The sequence below is a fragment of the Numida meleagris genome, chromosome 4, assembly GCF_002078875.1.
Source record: "Numida meleagris isolate 19003 breed g44 Domestic line chromosome 4, NumMel1.0, whole genome shotgun sequence".
In the NCBI taxonomy this organism is placed as follows: Eukaryota; Metazoa; Chordata; class Aves; order Galliformes; family Numididae; genus Numida; species Numida meleagris.
The window spans coordinates 29051062-29074135 of NC_034412.1; the positions used below are offsets into that span (position 1 = coordinate 29051062).

Consider the following 23074-nt stretch of genomic DNA (forward strand, 5'->3'; position numbering starts at 1 on the left):
ACTCTATAACCCCCCTGAGAATAACATGACTGTTTTATTGATTCTTATTTAGCCTCTGTCCAGTCCTTCCATCCCTTTGCTTTGAATTTCATGATTCATTTATAAGAAAATATAACATTATTCTGGGTAGGTTGCATTTTCAGCCAGGCACATAAATCCTAATCTTGCAATCATCCTCTATATCTCTCTGGTGATAAGATTCTCATTGATTTTAGTGATACAGGTTTAGGAACAGAATGGTATATATTACGTAGTGTAAGATGCAGGCTAGCGGGTTCAATTCATACTTTACTACCAGATTTGTACCAAACTAAAAACTTGCTAGGATCAATCACAATCTCATATTCACATCTTTTCATATAAAGTGGCATTATTTCTGCTTATCAAATCTGAGAATGTCTTGATGGACCTGAGCATAGTTTCAGGTCTGAAAGTAGCTGTTTTTACTGTGAAGGATACCTACAGATGCTGCACTAGGAGTGCTATGTTCCAGTCATGTACTGCTAGCAGCCTTGACTTTCACCCGGTCTGTTACACACCCCACCAGCAGGACCAGGAGGGAACAAGGATACCCAGGGGTGAGACAGCTCCTGGATTAAGGCAAAGACAGGGAGACTGCTTGCCTATTACTACTCTTGCAGACAAAAATGGCCTGAAGAAAATTAACTTGTTGCCAGTAATGTAATGCAAAAAATGTAATTGCTAATGAAGATAGTGAGAAACAAGAAGATACATATTGGTAAGAATGTTTCTTCCTTCCCTTAGTCAGGCTTCGCTTCATTGGAAACAAAGCAATGCACGCCCACGCCCTTGCTAGCAAAGTGGGAAGGGAGGGCAGTGCAGTCAGTCACGGTTTCTCCTTGCAGCTCCTTCTTACACAGTCTCTCTGATCTGGAATGGCTTCTCCAAGGGCCACTGTCCTCCAGGAAGATGTACTCTGCTGTGGGTTCTCCGCAGGCCACAGTTCCTCTGGGTATGTCCCCCTGCTTTGGCATGGAAGATCTGTGGGCTGCAGCAAGCATTGCAGGGCGTCTCCTCCTTTCTCTGCCCTCACGTTCACTCCTTCCTCTCTTTATCTGTTCCCACCTTCTCTTCCAGCACTATCTATGTGATCCCAGAGGCCCCACCAGCCTGGCAGCTGGCTTGGTGCTGGGGTCATGGTGTGGGTAGGCCCAGCCACACAGACACTGCTGCCAAACCCAGTGTGGATGTGAAGAGAGGAGTGCTGCTCAGACCTGGGAATAGAACTAATGCTGGAAAGTCGGTGTAATAGGTCAACGGGCTGCAGATTGAACTCAAAATTAAACATGGAGTGAGCCACACCACGGAGCGAACTGAACTAGTTATGCAGCTTGCTCATTTCTAAATTAGATTTAACTAGTTCGGGAAGAAAAGGACATGTCCCTGCAGCCTGAGTCCATGCACAGCTGTAGTGTGAAACCCACCCAGGCAGGGAGGAATGCTAAATGCCCTGCAACGGGGATAACCCAGGCAGCACCACAGTGCCCACGTACCTTAGGCAGCACTCAGAGGCGACTGGAAAGCCCCAACCACGGGAGGCTTTATCCCAAAATCACTTAAAGTTTTTCAAGACCGTAGCTGTCCGAGGACTGTTGCAGATTTAATTTGGGAAGCGAGGTACCGGCACAGCTGGAGAAAACTTCCAGCGGCGCAAACCTGGAGATGCCTGCGGAGGGCGGGGGCCGGACACCCCTCAGGACCCCCATCAGATCCGGGAGCCGGGCGAGCCGGCCCCCCTAGGCGCCCTCCCGCAGACCGTTAGTCCAGGCGCGGGGCGGGGTTGGGCGGGGCCGGGCCGAAGGCGGGCGGAGCGCGCGGCGCGGCGCGGGGCTGCAGACGGCGGCGCGGGCAGGGAGCGGGGCCGCCTTTCCGGCCGCGACGAGGAGCGCAGTTGCGGGGCTTGCGGCAAGGTGACGGGCTGGGCGGCTGCCGCGGCCTCTCCCCCCGTCTCTCCCGCAGCCCAACGACTGGGGCTCCCTTTCCCGCTTCCCCTCCCGCACCTCTGCCCCTCTCGGGTGGGTGCGCTGCGCCCGTCCCCGCCGGCCGCCTGCGGGTTGGTAATAGCTCCTCGTGTCTCCTCTCGCCCAGATGCTGAAGGCGGCGGCCCTGGTGTGCGTGTGCGCGGCAGCCTGGTGCAGCCCGGCGTTGGCGGCGGCGGCCGGGGGCAGAGCGGACAACGGCAATTTTCTGGACGATAAACAATGGCTCACCACCATCTCCCAGTACGACAAGGAGGTCGGGCAGTGGAACAAATTCCGAGACGTAAGTTCAGCCTCTCCCGCTCGCGGCCAGCCCGAGGGCAGCGGGGAGGGCTGGGGGCGACAGCAACTTTATTCCCTCTCTCTCCCGCCACCCCCCCATCCCCCACCCCCGGTGTTATTTTTGCGCCTTTAATTCCCAGTGATGCCCGGGCACGGCGGCGGGAGGAGGGAGCCCTGGCCGCGCAGCTCCCGATGTGCTGCCGCCGCTGAGCGACGAGGACGGCCCGGCGTGCCCCGGGATGCGCCGTGCGGGGCGCCGCGCTTGGAAAGGGGCTGTGAGCAGCGGCGCTGCGTTTGCCCGCGTCCTCCACCCCTTGCCCGCAGGGCTGGGGGGGTGCTCCCCTCCCGGGCTGGGCTGGGGCGACCCGCCGCCACCGCCGTGCTCGCCTTGCGGTGCTCGGCGGAGCCGGGAGGGACGACGGTGTGTCGGGGAGCGCAGAGCTCCGCGGGCAGCCCGGGGGTGTGAGAGTGGCGAGGTCCGCTGTGCGAGTTGCGGGAATCAGTGTCCGGAGCGCCGTGCGGGGCGCTCTGACCCGGAGCTCCTCGGTTACGGAAGCCGGCGCCTGCAGGTGGCCGTCGTCCTTGAGGGTGCCTCGCTCCTGTGCGTGGTTTGTGGCGAGTTTAGTAAAATGTAACGGATTTTCAAAAGCCCGTCTCGCTTTTTTTTTTTTTTCGTGAAAAACCTTTTCCCTCATCTTCCAGTGCTCTGTGTTCCTGCACGTCCGCTTTGAAAATCTGAATTCCAAGCAGGAGAAGTAATTTTCTTCCCAGCCTCGCCGTGTTGCTTATTGGGATTCTTGGGTTTGGTTTGCAACTTCTGTGTCAACAGGTTTCTCGTACTGCGGCTGCCGGTGGCAGCGGTTTGCTGCAGGGAACGGAAGGCAGCGGCTCTGAGAAGCGTCATCTCTGTTCACAGACAGCTGGAGCATGCTTGTGGTGTTCCTCTTCTATAGCTTTATACGTATCCTGCGTGTGGGATGCAAACTTGGCTATTTGTGTTAAGTAACTATGGAAGAAGAGTTACTGTTAGAGTTGTGGGAGAGCTATTTCCACAATAGTTCCCATTAAACAGAATAATTTCAGTGTTTGAGAACACTCATGTTAGTGGTCTGATATTTCTGTTTGCACTGAGTAGCTTGAAATCTAGAATACATGTGGAAAATGGTCAGCACGGTGTACTTTTGGACCTTTCTTTTTGGAAAGAAAAAAAAACAGCATGCAGTGCTACATAAATATTTTAGGATGAAACGCTGCTGCTGAAAAGCACCGAAATAAGTACATCAGTTATGTTTTGTAATTGGGCGAAGTCATTTATGCAAGGACTGCCCTGCAAGGCTGAAGAGGCTAAGTGCTGTCTAATGCCTGTCTCCCGGGTGCCTGCTGACATACACTGTAATGCTGGATATTAGCCAGATAATTTATTCTGTGACAAGTAGGTGTCCCCAAGGGCTTTAGGAGTGACTGCTCTGAGAAAGTGCTGCATACTGATTCTTCTGAAGCCACTTACAAATAGACTGCCTTATTTATTTCTGTGCTGTGGAAGTTCTGTAAGACTGGTACTTACGAGAGGAGTCAGCTTGTACTTCTTATGCAGAATGCTTATATCCTATTGATTACTAGTTGAGCTGGAATATTTATGGATGATCCTCATACTCCACAAGGTTATCCCTTTTAAAGCATGGATGATTTTCAGTAATTGATAGTTGTAGAAAAAATAAATAAATGAAAATTATGAGTTAATCTGCCTGCACAAGCATTTGCTCTAGAAAAATATATTTTAAGATGTGCTTATCAATTATCATCCGTAAATATAACATGGTGAAGACGTTTTATTAATGTTCTATAGTTTTATATAGTTAGTAAATCTACATGTATGACTGTAATTTGCTGGTTTTGAATTTGTGGGGAAGTAGCTGCCTTGCAGAGTTAAAATAAATATATGCAAGGCCTGTGTTTATAATTTTATTCTCTGTTCGCTGAAGAGAGTAATGTGTTTTGTTGGCTTTAAGTACCCTACATATGCACGGGTGAGATGGAATTCTGGTGTGAAAAGAAGCGTTTAACGGCTTAACTTCAGACTTAACTGACAAGACTGATTAACGTGGAAGATAATGACCCTGACTTCTGGCCCGTTGGCTCAGTTTCTTAAGAGTTTTAGGTCACAGTGAGAATATAGTTAGTGAGAAAAGGAACCACTACAAAGCCTAAGCAAAAATACGATCACTTATTATTTTAAATTTAGAGCAAAACTAAAACGCAACAACCTTAACATCCTATAAAATGTCAGGCTTGCCAGCAAAGTTTCATAGTAACATGATACTAATATTAGTGGACATCTTTTCAGTACTTTGTTCAGGCAAAACTGTAATGACTCTTCAGCACTCTTGAAAGATCTTGATCGTTCTGACAAATCTTTTGAAAATAATGAAAAAAATCTAGGAAAAGATTTTGTTTTGCTTTGCCTAAATATGGATCAGTGGGAAGCTGAGTGGTCGTTAGAGGCTGTCTTTTCACATCTCTTCCTTGTGGAAGAATCAAGAATGGGCTCTTAAAGATGAGACTTGATGGGATGAGTGCAGGGAAAGCGAATATTTCATGTCAGAGATCAGCTCTTCCAACTTGCACCTGTGAATTTAACACTTTGAGTAATGAGTTCTGTTTATTTTTTGCTAATAAATGCTGGGAAGGAAGATATTTTAACCCTGTCTGCTTGTTCCTGTAGTGCAGTTGCTGAGTACCAGCAGCTCTTTAGTCTGTCACTAAATGAATAAGCCTCAGAGTTGACGGATTTTCTTTATGGCTTTTCAGACTGTCTGGTTAGGCTGCTTCAGCTGCCAGGAGGATGGCCTAGCCCCTGTGTTTATGTTCCTTGATGAGATTTGAAGTTCTTTAATAGACGCTATGTTGAGAGAGTCTTATTTCACATTTTGTTATATTCATAATGCTTTGTACTAATGGTCTAATCTATGAAGGCTGGACTAGATACATTTTATATTGAAAAACAGCAGTTTTTCTAAAGTGAAGATTATTCCTTCTAAAAATAGAATTGGTTAATTGTGTTGAATGTCCTGTTCATGTGTTCTTTAGGAAGGTTGTATAGTAGATGTCTTACGTGCTAAATTTCACTTGCTGCTGAAAGGGACAATTCTTTTTTATTTGGCCGGCTTATTAGTGATTTTTAGTTATTCATTTCAGTGAGGTGATAATTTAAACTTGTGAATCAAAGATGTATCAGTTATTTTGAGAGGAAACCTGCTTCTCATATGTAAACAAACTCCAAAGAATTCCACCATGGCATGATATTGTTATGAAGTGCTATGATCAGTTGGTCGCTATGGCTGGTTGCATCGTACCACAGTGTTACTCACATCCTATACTGCCATGATGCAATTATCAGTGGTGAAAAAGGTAGAACAAAATTGAAGTAACAGACCTTAAAACCTCCTGGGATGTTCAGACTGGTAATACTAGCTTTTATTTCACTTCACTGTGAGGTATTCTCACCTTCATCTCCAGATGTGTTCCAAAACACTTGGCCAATGTGGGGAACTCATGTTGTCTTCCCAAAGGCACCCAATCAGAATATGTTCAGAACCTGTGAAAGAATATATTTTTCAGTGTTGGTGAAATCTGAACCTCTGTGTTTGGAAAGGAGATGAAGCAAAGTCTGTGTCTCCATACAGTTCGATAATTGTTGGCATTCATTACTCTCTTGTCTGTTCTAGGCTTAAGCCAGCTTAAAAACAAGCAACTTTTCAAACTTAGATCCTGACAGTTCTATGCCCGATGTTACTCTTGTGAGCAAAACATCTCTGCACAATTGTACAGCTGTACACCCACATTTCTATACAAATAAGAAAGATTAAGGCTGTACTGAAAACAATTTATCCCAAGTTTTTTGCACTTCACCGTGTGATCACTATGTAACATTTGGAATATCTTCATGCTTCTGGAGTCAAGCGCTGGTAACCTTAGCCAATGAGGGGAAGGGCTTCTGTTTAACAAGTCTTCCTGCATTGGGCTAGAGTCCCTCTTATTTTCTATATTTCTTAGATTTTTATCGGGAATTAGTGGTCAATTACAACAGTCTAAGTGAGCGTGGTTTTAATTTTAAGACTTAAAATAAGATCTCAGTCTGAAGTTAGAGTACAAGGTGTATTTAAAATTTTGTTGAGCTGTTGATAGTGAAATTGGCCTCAAATACCTGTTTAAAAACTGTAGGGTAATAATCATCCTGAGGGACTCCATTGCATTTACAGTAGTGTAATATTGACTTTAGCCTTCATGTATCAAAACTTTATGTTATTGTTGTAGTATGTATATGCTGTTACACAGGGTGACTGGTGCATACCATGTTATTTATTTGACCAGTGAAAACTGAAAGCTAACTTACGTTTACCCCTTAAGGAAGCTGCTTTTCTTTTAATAGCAATGAATGAAGAAAAACTTAAGAAACTTCTGTCGGGTTCTTGTGGCTATAGTAAAATATTTTTTCCTCTTCTGTAGTGCAAAAGACTCCAATCTGGCTGAATGCTGGCCTTTGCTTTTCTTTTACTGTGCACAGGATTTATTGTTACTTACATATTACTGAGTGATTATTTATATACTACTTGTGAGTATAGGCTTCAGTTGCAGCATGTTCTTTGGTCCAGGTCTGTTTTTTTGTCCACGATTTCTTTTTTTTTTTTTCTTACTGCTTCTATTGATCTTCTCCAGTTCGTCTGTGAGAAGATAATGGTCTGTCAGCTTTGGATGCCAGTATGCAATTAATGCAAAAGGTGGTTATGTCACCATATAAAAATTTTTGTTTCTTTAAAAGTGCATACTGCTGAACTTAGTTGTGAAACTAACTACTCTACAATCTGTTCAGTGATAGACTAGGGTGGTAGGCTTTTTTCTTATTCAGTTTAAAGCAGATCTCAAAAAGTAGTTTTGCTGCTTCTGTCATCTAGGACAAAAATATAGCCAGCAGCCAGTTGTGATCTTAAAGTGAGCTTCTGCTTGAAAATAAAAGGATTGCATATAGTATGTAGGTCACTAATGTGCACGTGATAGAAGGGAAAGGAATGAAAAAAAAAGGATCATGAAAGTATTTTAGAAAAAGTCAGTCTTCAGGATTGGATAGTACAATACTCATCAGTCTTTCACTGCTAATATTAACTCATTCATTAGTTGCTGAAATTGGTTCCTGAAGCTTATTTGTCCTGTCTTCTGGTTCAGCGTAAATAAAATATATGTCTTTCCCTGTTAGTGGGGAATCAGCTCTTATACTAGATCTTATACTGTATGTTTACAGAAACATGGGGAAAAAAAAATTGCAGAGTAGGAATGATCAGCTTCTTAAGTTGCCACAGACTTAAGTTAGAGCAAGAGTAAAAGAATGAGCAACAAAACACTTCAAGTTCCTTTTTGTATAAGGGCATTGAGTCTCAACACCTAATTTTTCCACAAGCCAGTTGGTTATTTGACAACTGGTTATCAGGTATTCTGAAATGATGTCAGTCTTTGCGGGGTTTCTTTTATTTGCTTGTTTGCTTTCTCCTTGAATTTACTGTGTGTAATCTTTTGTTTTCATTTATGTGGCAAAGGAGGAAAAACTTGAGAAACCTTGGAGATCTGATAGGAAGAATGAGTGTTTTATACTTTCAGCAATAATAACTACTTTTGAAATGAAACTCATAGAGGAAGACTTGACCATGGTTTTCTAAACCGTGAAATACAGGAACATATTAGGAATTTGCATTAAAATTAAGGAAATTTTAAGAAGCTTTTTAATTGTTCAGCACTTCTTAGCTGAACATGGGAAACTGTTTTGGAAATCTTAACTTTTCATTCCTTATGTATTTTAGATAAAGACTTCTGATTTTTATATTTGTAGCTTTTGCTTGTTCTTAAATATAAATTCCTTTTTTTTTTTGTTACTTTTCCTCTAGTATTTTTTTGCTGCTTGTTTCTGGTAATGAGTATTATTTGTCTATAGTGTTTGCTACCTCAAACTATTGTTAATACTGAACTCAGTCTGTCGCTTGGAAGGCATTAGCTTGGAAGCTCTTTATATAGCTAACATTGAGGAGTTAAGTAAACTGTAATGTGCTTTTCCTTAGACTGGCCTCATAATCTAAGGGAAAGCTGATAACATCGTTTCATCTTACCTTTATCTCCTTTCTGTGAAGAATAATCTTTATTTTATTTGTGGTAGGTTGTGTAGTGGATATGGATACCCACTTTTCTCTTGTCTTACCATTAAACCTTATTGGGATTGACTGTATCCATCTGTGCTTATTATAGTGTAGTATAAATAGATTTGTAATACACTAATAGGTGGTAACAGTAATAGCAACTGCATGAGCTGTCTTTGCTTTATAATCAGAATGGAAAGATGGCTGGAGCAAGAGGTATATTATTAGGGGAAGATGAATGTAGAAAACAGCAGAATCTAAGTGCAATTAGAATATCTTTGCTTTTAGAAACCATTTGTTCTTTATTTTTTTATTTATTTCCATGTCCTCTGTCTCTGTTACTTCATAATCTTTGAAGCATTTGAAGCAACTAGCTGTGAAAGGGAAAAGTAATAGTTCGGTTCAATTTCTCTGCAGTTCTTGGCCAATTTTCAAGTTTAACTCTTTCCTTTAAACAGGCACTTCAGTTTAAGGTAACACCCACCAAGAGGTGCTGGGTGCCTACAGTTCCCATTCGTAAACTAAGGAAAGCAATCTCCTTCCAGTTAATAGCTGGTTATTTTTTTCATATGGAAACTCCTGAATTTTCAAGCATAAGGACACTTTTATTCTAGCCAATGTATTTATTTCTTTTTCCTGTCAGTATGTGAAAGATACTTTTCTGTTAAATAGTTTCAATTATGCTGTATGGATATCTTGCTAATGTAGATACTTTTTAAAAATATTGAGTTTACAATCAGGTTTATACTATTGTGTAGATATATATTTTAATCTGATATAACCACTCTCCTTGGAGATATTCAAAAGCTGCCTGGACATGGTCCTGCTTGAGCAGGAGTTGGCTCAGATGACTTCCAGAGGGCCCTGCCAACCTCAACCGTTCTGTGATTCTGTGTTATATGAATGCATTAGTAGCCACAGATGAGCAGCTCATTTTTCTGCATCTGGTGCAACCAATCTCACTTTCACGATGTTTAATGCTGAAACCTGCCTTTTTTGCTGTAGACACAAATAAGAAGGCAGTGATTGTAAATACTAAAATGCACAGCTCGTTCTGAAAGTATACCTTCTATTTATTTCCATGGAAACTTCAAAACTTCAACAAATACTAAGAGCATAACAACACTATTTGATAAAGGAAATTCTCAGCTTCAAAACTATTTTTTTTTTTTGACGTAGTCACTACCATTAGCTATTTATTTTTGCCAGAGATGAATGAGACCATGCATGTCACACTTGGGACATTCTGCACCAGCAGAGGTGTTTCACAGCTGCTGTGATGCCGTCATTGCTGAAACACACTGCCCACCATCTCACTGTACTAACATAGAATCCACTTTTTGGTCTCCATAAATGTTCAACAACCACTGATGAATGTCAGTGGGTGCAATTTTTTCCTCATGGAGGAATTCAGTGACACACCTTTGCTCCATACTCACTTCCATGTCAGGCACCATTTTGTCAGAGTGCCCCTGTGCTGCTGTCTGTCACATGGCAACAACATGGAACGGAATGTTGGTGGGAAGGTTCAGCCTCTACTGCTGTATCACCAACATTCACCTCTGGTGTCGTGGGCCAACATAAAAAAAAAAAAACCAAAAAAAAACCAGGAGACATTACTTTCAGAGCAGCCCTCATAGTATATGATATTAAATGTTATTTTTGTATGTCTTGAAGTTAAATTTCTGAAAGATAGACTTGTGCTAGTAATATCAGTGATTAAAAACTACTGAGCATCCTTACCTAGTGTGAACAGCCTTTAGTTACTTGTTAGGTTTTTTCAATGTTTTTTCACTCTTGCTTTCTCATTTCTCTTCATTTCACACCGATATCTTACAGTAGTGAAAATTACTAGAGGAGTTACTTATTTACCTGAGAAAGGTGGTGCAATGTGTGGTAGGAGTTGGGGATAGAACACAAAGGTCTGACGTGAAATTCTAACCTATGACAAAACCTTTACATTTCAGTGAGAATATTTTCACTGCTTGGTTGATAACTTCACAAGTTAAGAGAACAGGTTTAAAAGGTACCAAAAAGTTTGGATGGCTTGCATTTTTCTGAATTATGGAAGCACTTATTAAGAAAAGTTGTATACTAAAAGCTGTCCAGGCCTTGTTTTGTTTTTTTTCTGCAGAAATTTCTCACAGGCTAGTTGTTTATTTTCCCAAGTGATGTGTAATCATTGACTCAAAGTAGACTGTCCATTCTCAGTCTGTTCAGCATCTCTCTAAAACAAGTCTGCCAGTCATCAAATAATTCTGTTTATTGCACTTACCTCAAGCTTGCCTACAGCTGAAAATAAACTCCTTTGACAATTGTCAAGTTTGCACTGATGATGAAATTCTTTCTGTTGTTAGACCTGTGTAGCAGTGATAAGGACAGAATTTACTCCTCTGTGTATGCTTCTGAGTATGGAAAATGCCCTGTGTTTTGTCAGCTATTTGTTGAAATTGGGGAAACTTATTAATATGCAAAATGTGGGAAGTGTATTTATTGATGATTGTCTCTTTGAGGATTCGGTGATAGTGTTCATGACTATAAGATCACTGTTGCAGAAAACCCAAACAATGATTATTGTAAACAGAATCAGTCCATTGGTATGCAAAGCGTCAACACCAGGAATCCATTGTATAATGTGCCCTTCTAGCCTTAGGCAGAAGAATACATTAGCCAGTTTGGTCACATTTAGGAAGCCAAGGTGAAATGCAGAGAACTCTTTTCATTGATAAAATTTAGGGTCAAAAGGGACCACTGGGTCTGATAATATGCTTATGCCTGTATTTACTAGCTCATTAACTTATATCCAGACATTGTTTTAAACCTGAAAATTCTAGGTGGACATAAGTATTTCAGGCTTCAGGAGCCTGTGTGCCACTTGTGTAGATTAAGAACGACTTGATTTCTAAATCCTGCAGTGTCAGGGAAGTAGTGATCTAAGCAGCATGTCTATAATGTTTTGCAGCAGAATAAGGGAGAATGCCATTTAAACTCATGTCAGTCTGATCTGGGATGTTTCCTTCTTTGGCCCAAATATGACAGTGAGTAGAAATGGTGTTTGATTTGTCTTTCTTACACTTTATTTCCTACAACCTTCATGTCATTGTCTTGTGTATATTGTCAGTAATTAATGGTAAATGTTGTTAATGAAAAAAATCACGAAGTGTTGGAATACAAGCTAGTTTAAATCCTAAGGAAGATGGGGACATGGCTATCAGATTGCTCAGTGTACTGCAAATAGGATGTTTTTTCTCATGTGAACTGAATTAAAGCACACTAACTGCATATCTGTTTTTCAAAACCTTCATAAATCTCACATTTCCCTCCTAAGCTGTTAAACTATTGAATTTTTTCATCCTTGTCCTAATTTCAATTTACTTTTGAAGTTGAATATATGTAACTTAACTCAGAAATTTTCTGGCAGGAAGTTGCAAGGTCCTGTTTTGGTACTTGGGGAACATGTGAACAGGATTACTTTACACTGTTAAGAAAAAGACTCATGGGCTGCTCAAAAGAAGATATTCTGTCAAAGAATGTGGAGATGTGTGGCCAAAATTTCACTGAATTTGTCACAAGCAGTACCTTGATGAAGTTAAAGTATAACATGAAGATGGGACTATGCTCTGAGATGTACAGCTGTAGTCTTATAACAGAAGGAGAAATTACATCTGGAATTAGATTGAACTGTGTAGTTTTGTACTGTGGACTAACCTAATACAGACATAGCCAACTTGAAAGCATTTCCAAGTTCTTCACTAGAACAGAATGTGACCTAATGTATGTGATGGAATAGATTGGGATTCCACTCTGCCTTAATCTTCAGGGACCTCCAAGCTGTGTTTAGACAAAAGCTATGGTACCTTTATGTCTCTTTTCCTTTTTTCATATCCTGAATGCTTACAGTTCTATTTTTAATGTTCCTGCATAAAGATGATAGCTTCCTAGGATGTGTGATTCTCTTGCTTCTTTTCCTTCAGATTTCCTAGGTTAGAGTTGCAGCATAGCTTTTTGTAAGTTGAAGACGTGAATAACATTTATCCCCAGAAGATTTTCAAGTACTAAAGCTATGGAATATTTGAAGTTCAGCACGCTGAGAATTGCACTCTCATGTCTTTAAAAATAAATAGGAATGCATGCCTTGTGTGTGTACGTGTGCCCTCACATAAGCTCTTAGGCCGGACTAGCGACGACTGATGGGAATTTTACTTTGTCTCTAATGTTGTGGAGCAAAATACTCAATATTAGAAGTGTTTCATAGATCAACCTCATTGTGTCTGCTGACCATATCTTACTCTCAAGTTTTCTGTTGATTGCAGAGCATTTGTTTGCTCTATGCTGAGAGTGATGTGTGTTTAAGTATGCTTGTGAAGTGCAGAATAAAATGGTAATTATCGGTTCATATCTTAGTTATGTGAGGCAGTAGTCTAAAGTAGCTTATTAGTTGTCTGGAAGAAATACCTAATTTCTTTACATGTCTTTGTGTATCGCATAAGAACATGACAAGAATGACTGCAAATATCTAGAGATTTGCAAGAATATGTTCGTATCAATCCCCAGTTTTCACAAAAGGGTAGTAGAAGGTATCAAATAGATTTTAATGAAATGGATTACATTATTCTGTGAAGCAAAACTGTAGTTAGACACTAGCAGTGCTTATCTGTTGTAAAATGTGATACTGTCTTACATAGTTTGTGTTTTGAAATACTCTTGCTTGTCAAGCAGGTTGGCTTTTAATGTGAATGTGAGGGAATCTAGAAGTTTTAGGAAGAGTTTGACTGTGACTTTCCATCCCTGTAGCTGGACAATTCAACAGCATGACTGTTAGGAAGCATTTCTCTTAAAACATTGCAAGCTACTATCATAGTAGTAATAAAGTTCAGTGTATGAATAACACCTTTATAAGATTTATTTTCACAACTATTTCTGCTTTAAAATTTTTTTTTGTTTTAGTGCAGGCAAAGGATAGTAATTTGCACTCATTTAAAGATCTGAAACGTTCTAGTGCTAGTGGCAGCTAAACTCCCTACAGATGTAAAATTATGCACATTATTTATACAACTGATTTGAAATATATCAGTGTTCAGCTTTTACTTATGCTGGTATAAAACATAACTATGCTTAAAAATCAAGAAGACGTATTTTCAGTTTTGACAATTGAATTTTTTCAGTTGCTTCAGTTAGGTAGCTTTAGCCAAACAGCTTGCTCATTAGACCAAAAAACCTGCCAAGAGTAATCAAGCATAGGGATGAAACAAAAGACATTGTGATTTACTGTTTTATGCATGGCATTTATCAAGAGAAATGCTTGAATGAAGGGAAGAAAAAAAGGAAAAAAAGCAGGGAAAAAAATCTTCATAATGTGGAATTAATGACTATCATAAAATTTGAATACCTCAGTGATGTGCAGTCAGCCAATCCTGTAGTGCCTGAATTGTTGTAGGAATTCTTTCAAATAGTGTATTTTTAAGGAATGTGGATCATGGTGAAGTAGTTTTTTTCTACATTTCTCAAGCCTTCGTTGTGTGTTTCACTGGGATAATGTCCTATTAAATTGGACTACAGTCCTGTTTGTGTGGAGTCCTTGATTGTTCAATTGAGGTCACTGAGAACATGTTCACTGATTTTTTTGAGAGGTGGTGTATATCTTTAATTATGCCAGTATGCTTGTTTAAAATCATTGTATGAAAACTAAGTCTATAAAATGCACTTCTGAATATATTTTGCCACTCCTCATATATCTTCCCCTCTAGAACCTTCATCACCTTTGTAGCTCTCCGCTGGATGTTCGCTAATAGCTTTATATTCGTTTTGTACTGTGGTGCCCCAAACTGCAAGCAGTATTGAAGGTGAGGCCACAGCAGTGCATTGTAGGAAGGAGCATTCCCTTCCCTCAGCTGCCTGGCAATGTAGTGCTTTTGCACAACATTGCATTTGCATGCACCTCAGGGTATGTCAGGCCTTCCTGACTGCCTGGGCACACTGTTGGCTCCTGTGAACTTGAACTGGAGAACAAACTTAGTCATTCATGCAGCAGAACATCTTTTCATTAGGAAATCCTATTTTGTGGTCTGAAGTGGAATACATATCAAGATGATTGTGGCATATTTTCTATTTGTTTTATTATGTATAATAATAAATATATAAATATATAAATATAAATATAAAAATATAAATAAAATGTATAAGAGAAGACTTAATTTGTTGTTACTTCTTGGAGCACAGTGAAAAGTGTTCTGCTTTATTTCCTTAAGCTACTGTGTTTATTGGGGTGGGGGGGTGAGGAGGGGTTATTTCTTTTTTAGAACAAATTACTTTCATGAGTGAATTCCTCACTTGGTTGTTCATTTGATAGAAAACAATCTTTTGATTTCACTGGCCTGAATCAAAATATTTTGTTTGGGTTAATTCATCTGATATGATTTCTGCATGTGTGTTTATAGCCCATGTCCACTGATTTGCTGCCTTGTTTCCTGGAGGTGTAGGTACGTGCCTCTGTGCTGCCTTATGCACCAGGCTTTTCCAGTGAGTTGCATATTGTATGACACACTCTGCTTACCCCTCTAGCTGAATCATGTGTTGTAGTGGGCAAAACAGTGCTGAGATTCAATTAAATGCGAGGGTGGCAATTATTAAGGAGAAGGAAAATCAGACAAGCATTAAAAAATAGCTCTGGAATGCATTGCAATATAATATTACTGAGACTAGATTTTCAGGCTGGGTTAGGAAGGCCATTTATACAGATAATAATATTAAAACTAAAGCTGAATAACCTATTTTGTGAGATGTATTAAGGTATTTGCTTCATGGCTTAATTCTGTGGGAAATTAGTAGAGTTCATGGTAAAGCTAAACAGTGGGAAGGATTTACCTACTTTTTTTTAATCTGAAACAGATTTATTTGAATTTTCTTTAGAGATCTGCTTCTGGACTAGATTAATCATCTAACACAGTAATTCTGAGATGCCTGAAGTAAGCACTGCCTGCAGTTTTGTGCCTTTCTTTCGTTTGACAAGTGTATTACTTTTTGTGTCAAAAAAATTGCATTGAGCAAACTGGAACGTACCAAGAAACCAGAGGTCGAGATTCAAATTAGAGCCTCAACTAAGTAAGAAATATCATATTATAATACAGAGGGTTGATTTCTTGGAAATCTATAGTCTATTTCCTGTTCTTATGATGATGCACACTAATTATTCCACTTGTCTTTTGAATTCTGAAGTTCTGTTATACTTGTCCTGGGCTTATTTTCTTACAGAGTGACTGGGTCTTTTGATGTTTCCAGTGTTTAAAGCACAAACTTCAAGGAAGAGTTCAGAACTGGAATGTTTATCTCCTTTCTAGCAGTAGAAAGTGTAAATCTTGAGGTCTTGTTTCTTGCCTTCTGCAAGCTTAAGTTTCTTAAAGAGGGATTTGAATGACTGTTGTGCTTGTTTAAGTTCAGTACCTCTAACAAAAAAGTGTTGTTTTCCTTCGTGTGTGTGTATATAGGCTTTTACGAAAAACTTAACACTTTCTGCTTTTCAAAATACAGTTCCTGTTCTGTGTTTGTTTTTGTTTGTTTTTTTTCTTTTAGGATTTACAACGTTACTAATTTCTGTTACAATCTTTTACAATATGCAGGGAAAACATCCTACCGTTGAAGCAGGTTGTTCAATGGGAAAAGGGTTTAAGAACTGATCCAGTTACATGGGATTAAGAAGAGGTTGAGGCCTCTGCTCCAGTGGCATAAAATTAGTTGAAGACCTAATAGTATGTTTTAGCTGTGTGACGTTTAAGTCATTTTTGCTTGAGCTATTAGGAACAAGCAGTGGAAATGACTGACATCTCTGCTGCCAGTAGATTTAAACAAACAGGGAGAATCCTGAGATGATCTGCAAACACTATGTCCTAGTTTTCTAAGAACAACCAGGTGTTTTATTTGTTGAATATAAAATAGTTTTACAGCACCTAAGTAACTTTGGCTGTAAAGTTAGAAATAGATACCACAAATATGAAAGAAGTAACTCATGTTGTCTTTTGATTTACTGTTTTCTCTGCTCATTTGATATATGTATTTGGTTCTCTTTTTTTTATTTTTTATTTTTAATACAAACAGCAATTAAAACAGCACTCTGGGAAGAAACTTTGAGGATAGAGGGCTCTTAGAGGAAAAAGTCACCATGGTTTTATGATTGCAAGAAAAGAACAGAATACCATGTTTCATGATTTCTTGCTGTGAGTGCACAACAGCAGTTTGTGAGACCAAGTTGACCCGAAGGCCTGTAGGTACCCTGAGTTTCTTATCTCATCTACGTCTGGTTTTCCTAACTAGACAAGATACTATGTGTGCTTATTTGGGAAAGGAAATTGATTTGGCATTCTTATTTATCAGATTTCAGGTTTGTTTCTGGGAATCCATCTTCTAATACACTAGAAAAATACTCATTTCCTTGAAAGCTTTGAGTAATGTAACGAAAATGACTGACTGAGATATTTATAAAGTCCAAGTCTCAGTTTTTACAATGATCATTAATGCTTGTGCATACACGTTTGTTGCATTCTCAGCTATGAAGGAGGATGAGATCAAGCTGATTGTTAATATAGCATTTAAACATTAAGATTCATTTGTAGTCCTGTATCATTGGTCGATATAATTGACATCAGTCCTATAGGGGTTCTGCCACTTGGTTTCTGAGATGAACCAAACTATCAGTGTAATCATACTTAGTTACTTCAGCTGGGGTAGTAGATGCCTCTATCTCTGTTCTTTATCCAGCATAAAGACTGGGCTTATGGTTACCGTAAGGTGAAGAGCTGGAAATCAGTTGCTCTAATTCCTTTTTGTTAAGACTTACTGTCTGGCCTGTGTGTGTGTGTGTTTTTTTTTTTTTCTACTGTTCATTTGAATGATTATTTTTTGAGATAGTTGTTGACTTCATTGGCTTTTAGTATAGATAAGCTGCTGTTGCTGGTCTTCAAATTTATTTCTCATTGCTTTCCTTAAAACCTTTAATAAAATCAACTTATTTCAAGATAGATGGCATTTAATTAAAAAAAAAAAGTATAATTTCAAGTGTAAAAATATTATGAGAATTCATGTGAATTTTTGCACATACTGTTGGAGAAAGATGTACTACAGTGTTATTTGGGTCTTCCTTCCTTTACTAAACACTTAAGACTTTGGTAGTGAATCATGTGCTTGGAAGCTGAAAAGAAGGTAATATTGTATAATCAACAGGGGATTAAACTTTTAATTTTCCCTTTTTAAGGTTTTGCTGGTTTTTTTGTAAGCATTTAGATGGTGTTCTCCTCTTATAGCCAAAGATTAATTTATTAGGTATTTTGGTGATACTACCATGTGGAGTAAGGTATGTGAAGTTTTGAAACTTTGTGTATTGACTGAAATCCAACCTTTTCATTTATTTGTTTAGGTTAGAAATGTACTCTTTATTTTGGTCAGCGCTCTGTGGAGTGTGTAATGACTTACTATTTCATATTTAAATATAATTTACTATGAAGATTTAAGTCACAGAATGTTTCAATTTCTTTAAATATTTAAAAAGAGTAATTTAGTTGGATTACTTGTGTTTTGTGTTGATAAACTCCTTAAATTTTAGAGCAGAAAGAAAACAAAACTTGGAGGCATTGATCATGAGGTGGTCAAGCAAGCTAACCCATTCTATTTTGGTGGGAGAAAAGATTGATGTGTTACTGTATCTGTCCAATCATGCTACTACTATGATGTAATCTACATGGTTTTGAAATAACTTTCCTGAGATCAGCTCTTAATTAGCATTTAAAAGAAATGGTTGCATTTCTTTGTTTGGCTTCTAAAATAATTTTATTTACTGAAGAACCACTGTTTTTATTCATAACTGTTAGTTGCATGGGAAATCTGATATTAAATTTAATGGAAGCAGCAGAAATATTCAGAATTATGTTTTTGCTCTGATTTTGCAGAGACTTAAGATTTTTTTTTTTTCCTGCACTGCTTGATGTGTATGTGTGCATAGTATTATTTGCTGTGTAAAACACTCTCGACACAAGATTACTCTGGACACTTCAGAAAGGTAAAATTTCTCTGCTTTGGAAAGATGAATTGTCGTGTCAGTTTCTTTGACAATCTAGTTTATGGTATTATACAGTGAGGAAAATAAACTACTTGAAAAGCAGTGTCTGAAATAATTTCTTTTTCCCCTTTTGGAAAATATTAGTGTCATTGCTTTTGTGGATCAAGGGAACTTGCAAATTTCATTTAGTTCAGTTATATGTGCAATATAACTATCCCAAATAAATAATTTGTGGAGGAATTTGCTGCATAGGAGAAAATCTTGCTCTAGCGCTTAGTAATATGAGATCAACTGTTTAGAAACTAGCAGATTAATTTATAGGTTACTATTAGTAGATATACTTATCTTGGGCAAATGCTGATTATTCAGTATTACAAACTTCATTCAGTAGGGTTATACAAAAACAAACTGAAACCATACGCCTTTTCAGTAGTTGATATAGGTCATCTTATTTGGGACAGCTTTGAGAATTTCGTGTTTAAAAATAAACCTGAAAGGGAGACAATATTCAAATTTTTACAAATGCCCCTTTCCTCACTCTCATATTTAACAGTAAACAGCAATTTGTGTTTTTACAGAAATGTTTTTCATTTGGCAAGCTAGCTTGCATGTCATAAACTTTTAATAACTTCCTTTATTTATGAACCAGCTTAAACAGTTATTTCTTTAGCTAGAGATTCTTAAGCAGCGTTAGCTGTCTACTGATGTATGCAGAGGACAGACACTCCTTGACTGTGGAAGAGCATGCAACTGATACAAAAAAGAAAAAAAAAAAAAGCACAAGACCAATCATTTGGGGGAAATCATCACAGTTTTAAAAATGTGGGCCTTCTTTGCAGCTGCAGTATTTAAAAGAAAGTTCTTTGTTTAGGGAGGCTGGTTTGTCAGGGCAGAATGAGAGAGACAGAAATATTTGAATTAGTAAATTATTGTCATAAAATGGTATTTTTCTGCATAGCTTTCAGCATTTTAGAGAGAATGATGAAACAGAAACAAAACAAAATGACATCAAGGAACCATTCTTGGTGACGTGGTTGCTGACTTCTATTTGTAAGGCTGAGCTAGTTGTAGAATTGTGGTTTCTAAAACAAATCTACCCAGAAATATAAGAGGGAAGTATTCAAATGAAAAGTAGTTGGAAGAGACTGCTTCAGAATAATAATGTTCACCCAAAGCGGGCATAGACTGCACCTGGGCCCATCCAAAAACTGGACTTTCACTGAAGGTGAGATGTTGTGGAACATGGATGACTGACTAACATTAGGAAGTTGTGTTCTGAATGAAGTCCTGCTAGGCACTGCCATCTGGAAGAAGAAAGAAATGGCTGTGCTTACATAAATCCTTTCAGTCTCTCTCTTCGTTTTCCTGGAAAAGATGTTAAGGATACAGAAATGGTACAAATACAATGCAAATACAAAATTGATATCTCTACAAAACCTTTATTTCCAAAGTAGACAAAGCAGAAACAGTGCAAACACAATGCTTGCTAAAGATAGTCATTAATCTAAAAAGGGCCATTCAGTCTTTTATTTATGTATTTGTCAATCTGTTTGTTTATTTTGGCATGGACATTTCTGTCTCAACATGAATGCTCTTTTTTTTTTGAGACCAGAAAAATTCGATGTGCATTTTTGAAGTCATATATTCACCATGGGTTAAACTTGATTTTGCTTTTCTAAAGATAGATTTTCATGTTTCACATTCCATGGGACTATTGATGAATTCACCTGAAGATGAAAATAACTTAAATGCATGTAGGAAGTGGCTGGTTTTTAGAAAATAAGCTTATCCCGTGGGATTTGTTTTGTCTAGTTGTTTAAAAAAAAAAAAAAAGCAAGTCAGACTTGTGTGTGTAAAGTCTGCACTGTAAAAAGTTACCTACACAGAAATGTTTGAGACTGTAAACAGTCATTTTATTGGTCATAAACAGTAGATATACTTGGTAGGAGAAGTTGCATGCTCAAAGGCTTAAGTGTTATGCAACAGCATCTGGAAAAATATCATCAGAGCCATTGTTTGTACCTGAAAAGTTGTCACAGGTTATGTGGTAAATTCAAGGTAGAATGAAAATGATGTGTTTTATCAACCTATTGAAAAAAATAATGAAAAGTACATGATGAAAGCTGTTGAAAGAAAGCTGCATGTGTGATACATTGCTATTTATGCTCCACTGATGTTATGCACTCCCAATTCTTATGATTTTGGAGCAAAGTTAAAATTTATTTGCAGTTGATGCATTTCTTAGTTGTTTCTGTCAGTGTGCTTTCCCTCCCAACTCCCTCACCCCCACAGAATCACTGATTCATTGTGAAAGCACAAAACGTGGTGCTGCAGTGTGCTTTCAGGATAGGCATATTTCTTGTTGGATTTTTGAAGTCATTATTTTGTGTAAGGTTTACTTATTTTACTCCAAAGATGTCAAGTATGTGGCTACAACAGGAGCAGGGTGTATGTGTGTGAATATGATGAATTTTTTTTAACATGGAAGTCCTGTGACTGCTAATTATAGGATTGGGAAATTGTTATTCCTCTGTAGACTAAAAGAAGAAAAAATAGATGAGACCAGATGTTCATTTTACTTTTTCTTTAATTCTTATTTTGGAGCTAAGCTTGAAGAAGGGATGTTCTGGATTCTCCTTATTGGATGGGAAGCATAGAAGAAGCTTGTAGGAAAGTTAAAAGATTTTTAAGCTTTTTTCTTTTGCAGTTAAAATTTCTATAATTCATTATACGTAAAACTATAATAAGGACTCTGGTATAAATAAGTATTTGTTACTCCTTTAATTTGGGAAAATTGGAAATACTTAAATCAGTTTGTGATAAATGGACAGCATGTCATCCTTTCCATCTAATTTTTATTAAGAGAAGAGAGAAGTTTGGAATGACTTGTCTCCTTAAATTAAAATGGAAGCTCTTATTACAAGTCTTTCTCACTTGCTCAGAAAAGTATTTGTCAGCAGAACATGAGTCACTTCTGAGGGTATTGATTTCCACTGAGCACTTTTTCTGTTAGTGGTGGAAACTTGTCTTGGGGTTTTACTTCGAAGAGTAAAATAAGCAACTGATGGAGGTAATATTTTGTTGGAATCAGAAACCATCTACTGAATCAAATCATGATTATGAAATGGCTGTCAACAGATGGTACATGTATATGAACATTAGTGGGGAGTAAGTAGGGATGGGTAGCGAAGTACAATGCTTTAGCTATTCCCTCTGATATCTTCCCTGTGGAGGGACTTATGGTGTATCTGTACAGCAAAATCCTCTCAAGAGGTAGATTATGAATGAAGAGATGGTGGTAATAATGAAAATATAGAAATAGTGTAGCTCTAGTAATGCAGAACTGTAAGCAGACTGATTAATACTTTTTCTGAGCCAAGTCTACAAAAAGCACTGTATACCTACCCTTTTTTGACTGTGGTACTTGAACTTGGTATGCAGAAACAGTTTGGATATCTCTGTAGTACTTTGCTTGAAATATGTGGTCGCACAGCGGAGTATTTTGTGTGGGATAGCATAATGTGAAGATAATTATTAGTAACTCTGCTTGAGGTATTCTTGCATGATAGTTATTGCATTTGCTTGTACACAGCAGTTAGTTAATTAGTTAAAAAAGTTTTTAAAAAAATGTACCTGTTACGGCTGGCAAGATATTTATTAATGAATCTGTCTGAAACAAAAGTTCAATGACAATATTGTAAAAGCAAATCATTGATGTTCAGTGGCTTTGAGGAATGTAATTATCTCATGAATTTTTAAACCTGAAACTTGAAAATTATCTCAGTTGTTTATGTACCTATTTTCCTTAGTTGGTAACTACATTTTTAATTCAAGTACAGACAACAAGATGATATTTTTGTTAAGAACATACACGGCAAGTTGTGTATGAAATTTGCTTTCTCTTTCAAGAATACTTCAGAGTGATCCAAATGCTTATGAGTACCAGAGAAAGACCCCATGGAGATTAGTGGCTCTGTTTTCAAATGGTTAACCTGAACTGTTAACTTAAGGAGTAAGAGCAGTAAAAAGAATTAGATTGAGACAGGAAAATAAAATAATATGTATGTTGAAGGTATTAGAACAGAGTGGATAGGTGGGTTTTTCCTAATCCATTTCTGATAGTGGCTAGAAACATAAGACAAATTCCAACAAACTAAGGGGAAGCATTATCTGAGATACTCTTTTATGTCCTTTGATATTCATGCAAGCAGTAATTTGTCTGTTTAACAGCAAGGTAAAGGAAGCCTCTTCCCGTCAATATGCTGCTTCAAGGTTTTCAAAGAAAAGAACAGTCTCTGGAAGATAAAAAGTTGAGTTCAAATTCCTTTTAGAAGTATATTTTTTTATAACTTCTGCATCTTCTCTTTTTTTTCCTGCAGGGTCGTTTTAGGAGCTTGACACCAAAGTATTGAAACAAGATCATGCTCACGTGGAAAAGCATGTCACTGGACATTGCTATCACTGTTGCATGACAGTTCTATGAAAATATTTAAGACAAGCTTCAGATTCTTTAAGTATGTTTATAATACTTGTAATAAAATTGGTATTACAATAGGAATTACCTGTTA

General features: G+C 38.3%; 1 protein-coding gene and 1 long non-coding RNA gene across 5 annotated transcripts in view; one reads left to right on the forward strand and one right to left on the reverse strand.

Moving 5' to 3' along the window:
* Positions 681-1771, reverse strand: LOC110398474. Its single transcript, XR_002438404.1, has 2 exons — positions 1515-1771; positions 681-1247 (listed from the first exon to the last, which is right to left on the reverse strand). It is a non-coding gene; the product is annotated as an uncharacterized LOC110398474 (long non-coding RNA).
* The window catches only part of SPOCK3 (SPARC/osteonectin, cwcv and kazal like domains proteoglycan 3), a 182120-nt gene continuing 160880 nt past the window's right edge, over positions 1835-23074 (forward strand). For 3 of the 4 annotated variants that reach the window (XM_021396014.1, XM_021396016.1, XM_021396015.1), the window contains exons 1-2: positions 1835-1931; positions 2110-2283. In XM_021396014.1, the coding sequence (XP_021251689.1) occupies positions 2110-2283 (174 nt within the window). In that variant the 5' untranslated portion in view covers positions 1835-1931. The other variant, XM_021396018.1, reaches the window with a different exon arrangement.